The sequence below is a fragment of the Coregonus lavaretus genome (assembly GCF_964263955.1).
Source record: "Coregonus lavaretus genome assembly, contig: HAP1_SCAFFOLD_251, whole genome shotgun sequence".
Taxonomy (NCBI): Eukaryota; Metazoa; Chordata; class Actinopteri; order Salmoniformes; family Salmonidae; genus Coregonus; species Coregonus lavaretus.
Window position 1 is genome coordinate 269,137 of NW_028166533.1, and position 5,000 is coordinate 274,136.

At 44.5% G+C, this 5,000-nt stretch overlaps 1 protein-coding gene across 1 annotated transcript in view; it reads left to right on the forward strand.

Annotated features, from left to right (window-relative positions):
* Nucleotides 1-5,000, forward strand: part of LOC311114587 (hormonally up-regulated neu tumor-associated kinase homolog A-like) — a 26,032-nt gene that overhangs the window by 16,112 nt on the left and 4,920 nt on the right. Inside the window, exon 9 of the mRNA XM_084189827.1 lies at nt 521-680. Coding sequence (XP_084045953.1) covers nt 521-680 — 160 coding nt within the window. The remainder of the gene's footprint in view (nt 1-520; nt 681-5,000) is intronic.

Sequence of the window (5,000 nt, forward strand, 5' to 3'; positions counted from 1 at the left end):
GTTTTCATCACACTACACCGTGGAGTACAGGGTACGTTTTCATCACACTACACCGTGGAGTACAGGGTACGTTTTCATCACACTACACCGTGGAGTACAGGGTACGTTTTCATCACACTACACCATGGAGTACAGGGTACGTTTTCATCACACTACACCGTGGAGTACAGGGTACGTTTTCATCACACTACACCGTGGAGTACAGGGTACGTTTTCAACACACTACACCGTGGAGTATATTATAGTGGTAGCTACATTATATTGGTAGCTACGTCCTTTGTTGTCTAATAGTTTCTAATGGAGGACATGACAAAGAGCTGCTAATTCAATCTGGACAAGATAAGAAAAGCTCTGGTCATTCAATAGCAACACACATAGCAACAAGATACAAGGAAAAACCCAACAGAAAGGAGCTTATTGTAATACGATGTTTTCTTCAGGAAAAGCAGTAGGCTTTTAACTCTAGAATAATGCTTGAATATCTTTGGAATAACATTGTAATAACGTTTCTGTCCCCCAGGAAAAGGTGTACCAAGAGAAAGAGAAGAAGACGGAGAAGAATGAATACTTCCAGACCCAGTGGAGGAAACACATAGAGAAGGTCACCATCCCTCCTAAACAGACTCCTGTCTACCTGGCCGTCAGCAAGGGCCCTAGCAAGGAGAAGAAACACAGGAATGGTGAGAGCACACACACACACACACGCACGCAAACGAACGCGAATACACACACACAAATAAACAAGCACCCACACACTCCCCTCTATTCAGTATGAAAAATGTACGCACTCACTAACTGTAAGTCGCTCTGGATAAGAGCGCCTGCTAAATGACTAAAAAATTTAAAATGTAAAATATTCCCCATATATCCTCTCAACAGAAATCCTTTCATTAGCTGGAGCACTGATTACTCTCAACAACAATGGCTGATGCCACAAGGCTGGGCGGTATACCGGGGTATTTGGGGAAAGCCACAGGATTGTTTTTCAATACCGTCAAAACACAGTTGAAACTATTTGAATATTTGTAGCTACTTTTTAAGTAAATACCTGCAGTCAACTTCTGCAATACGTTAGGAGATAAAGGTACATTGCGTTCTTCATTTCACCTGTCACATTATTATGTAGCTTACAGTAGTCCCCAGTCACGTGGTGTTTATTTACAAGCACACGATTGACAAGAGACCGGAAACCTTGTGAGTCACTCTCTGTCGTGCAGCATGTGCCAGGTTATCTAATTACAGTATGGAATTCACAACTATATGTTTGCCAGCTATTAAGTTAACGGTCTAGAATGTATTAAATGCTCTGTAGTTGTGCATTTGGTTTACTCATTTAGTAGCTAGTTAGCTATATAGCTAAGTGGTTAGCTTCTTCCAAATTCAAGCATTCGCTTGGTAACAGCAGAGAATCCCCTACTGGATCAAGAGCCTTGCTGGCTAATATTAGTTTTGTGCATGCAGCAAACTGTGTAGCATTTTTGAGTTACTTGTATACTTGTATAGTTTAGGTCAGAAACTGTACAAAATGTTTGCAATGCGCTCGTTAGCATTTAGTTAGCATTCTCTGTGAGGATTCCTTAGTACTTGTTAGCATTTTGTTAGCATTCTGGTAAGTCACGTTTTTTGGCCTTTGAATATTAGTACTTTTTAAATAAATACTTGCAGTCAACTTGTGCACTAGGTAATAGATAAAGCAGATCGCGTTCATTATTTCGCCCATTAGGTAATTTTTCATTATGATGCTTTTTCATTATGAAGCTTACCGGTACTAGTTTCCCAAAACAGCGGTTTGAGCCAGTCACATGCGTTTGTTTACAAAGAAGCACAATGAGCTAAATGGGAGCTTTGTGAGGTGAGTCACTCCTGCAGTGAAACTTCAGTGAAATGATCAAGTTGTATTAAATTCACTACTAATATTTGCCAGCTATATATATTCTAACTAATAAGTTAACTATCTAAAATGTGCCAAATAAATTCTCTCCATCTGGGTTTTGCTAACTTGCTAATGTTAGCTAAGTGACTAACGTTAGCGTGCGTTTTGAGATACTTGCATAACTATGAGCTGGATTGTCTGGCCTAGTAGTAAATGTTGGCATGCGCTCGTTAGCATTTACCTAACATTGTTAGCATTTACCTAGCATTGTTAGCATTTTGGTAGCATTCTGGTAAGTGACGTTTTTTGGGGATTTTCTTCCTTTGAAAAAAAAAATAGCGCCCCTTGTGTGCACTACCGGTAATACCGTATATACCGGGACGGCAAAGGCACGGTATGAAGGTATGGAAATCTGGATACCGCCCAACCCTAGATGCCACCCCTCCATACCTCCACCCCTCCCATCCTTTCATCCCCATAAGAGAGGTGAGACCACACAACACACACAAACACACACAGCCAGCATAGTACTGGGCGTACCTTGAAATGGGCCCTTGTGTTCCTATGTGCAGTGTATCATCACACCGGTGTGATCTTCTCCAGTTATTACAGAATGTACATTATACTAGCAGAACGTTTATTTACGTGAAGATGGTGTTGTACAAAGGCTAGCATGGCTGCAGAACTTAGCACGAAGGAGGAGCCAGTTCCACCGCATTTTCTCCATAGTCCCCCTCTAGCCAGGGACTGATTTAGACCTGGGACACCAGGTGGGTGCAATAATTATCAGGTAGAACAGAAAAGCTGTCAAGTCTACACCCTGCTCCCTCCGGCGTACGATGTCTCCGGAATACTAACCGCCGGTCCTGGGATTTATCATTACGCACACCTGGCGTTCCATCATTACGCGCACCTGCAGATCATTATGATTCACACCTGGACTCCATTGCCTTCCTCATTACCTCCCCTTTATCTGTCCCTCCCTCACGTTCATTCCTCAGTCGGTATTGTTTCCGTGTCCGTGCTATATCGCCACGGTTACGCTGGTCTCGGTTCACGTTTGTTGTTTTATTAAACGTTTCACCTGCACCTGCTTCTCGACGCACAGCGTCGTTGTTACAAAAAGCAGCAGTAATCAAGACCTCGTAGGGTAACATTTGAATGCCCCTGGGCAAGGCCATGGAACAGTAGTGTATTTATTTGCATGTTATGACAGAGAGAAGAACTGCGTAACTCAGCCTCAGGTACCCAAATTACTAGGACAGTATATTTGCATTTTACTAGAGGTTAGACGTTTTACTGGCATAGCTGAGTAGATCTGTTGATACAGTGTTTAAAAACTGTACAGGCCTGTTCTGGCTGCAGCCGCCTCTCTCTCCCCCTCTCTCTCCCCCTCTCTCTCCCCCTCTCTCTCTCCCCCTCTCTCTCCCCCTCTCTCTCCCAAGTCACCCTCTGTTGACTCGTCGAACGTCTCATTCCGCAATCATGGCCATTAATATGGAGTTGGTCCACCCTTTGATGCTATAACAGCCTCCACTCTTCTGGGAAGGCTTTCCACTAGATGTTGGAACATTGCTGCTGGGGACTTGCTTCCATTCAGCCACAACAGCATTAGTGAGGTCAGGGTTCTGTGCAGGATAGTCAAGTTCTTCCACACCGATCTCGACAAACCATTTCTGTATGGACCTTGCTTTGTGCACTGGGGCATTGTCATGCTGAAACAGGAAAGGGCCTTCCCCAAACTGTTGCCACAAAGTTGGAAGCACAGAACCGTCTAGAATGTCATTGTATGCTGTAACGTTAAGATTTCCCTTCACTGGAACTAAGGGGCCTAGACCGAATCATGAAAAACCCCAGCCCAGCCCCAGACCATTATTCCTCCTCCAACAAACTTTACAGTTGGCACTCTGCATTCGGGCAGGTAGCGTTCTCCTGGCATCCACCAAACCCAGATTCGTCCGTGATTCTTCACTCCTGAGAACACGTTTCCACTGCTCCAGAGTCCAATGGCGGCGAGCTTTACACCACTCCAGCCGATGCTTGGCATTGCGCATGGTGATCTTAGGCTTTGACGAAATTTGACGAACTGACTTGTTGGAAAGGTGGCATTCTATGTCGCTGCCACATTGAAAGTCACTAAGCTCTTCAGTACGGGCCATTCGACTGCCAATGTTTGTCTATGGAGATTGCATGGCGGTGTGCTCAATTTTATACACCTGACAGCAACGGTTGTGGCTGAAATAGCTGAATCCACTAATGAAACACATGTAGTGTTTGAAGGCCATGTAGTGTATTTCTCCCTCCTGACAAATATATATTATATTGTCTCACCCTAAAGACAGCTACTACACACACTCACCCTAAAGACAGCGACCACACACACTCACCCTAAAGAAAGCGACCACACACACTCACCCTAAAGACAGCTACCATACACACTCACCCTAAAGACAGCGACCACACACACTCAACCTAAAGACAGCTACCATACACATTCACCCTAAAGACAGCTACTACACACACTCACCCTAAAGACAGCGACCACACACACTCAACCTAAAGACAGCTACCATACACACTCACCCTAAAGATAGCTACTACACACACTCACCCTAAAGACAGCTACCATACACACTCACCCTAAAGACAGCTACTACACACACTCACCCTAAAGACAGCTACTACACACACTCACCCTAAAGACAGCTACTACACACACTCACCCTAAAGACAGCTACTACACACACTCACCCTAAAGACAGCTACTACACACACTCACCCTAGACAGCTACTACACACAGTCACCCTAAAGACAGCTACCACACACACACTCACCCTAAAGACAGCGACCACACACACTCAACCTAAAGACAGCTACCATACACACTCACCCTAAAGATAGCTACTACACACACTCACCCTAAAGACAGCTACCATACACACTCACCCTAAAGACAGCTACTACACACACTCACCCTAAAGACAGCTACTACACACACTCACCCTAAAGACAGCTACTACACACACTCACCCTAAAGACAGCTACTACACACACTCACCCTAGACAGCTACTACACACAGTCACCCTAAAGACAGCTACCACACACACACTCACCCTAAAGACAGC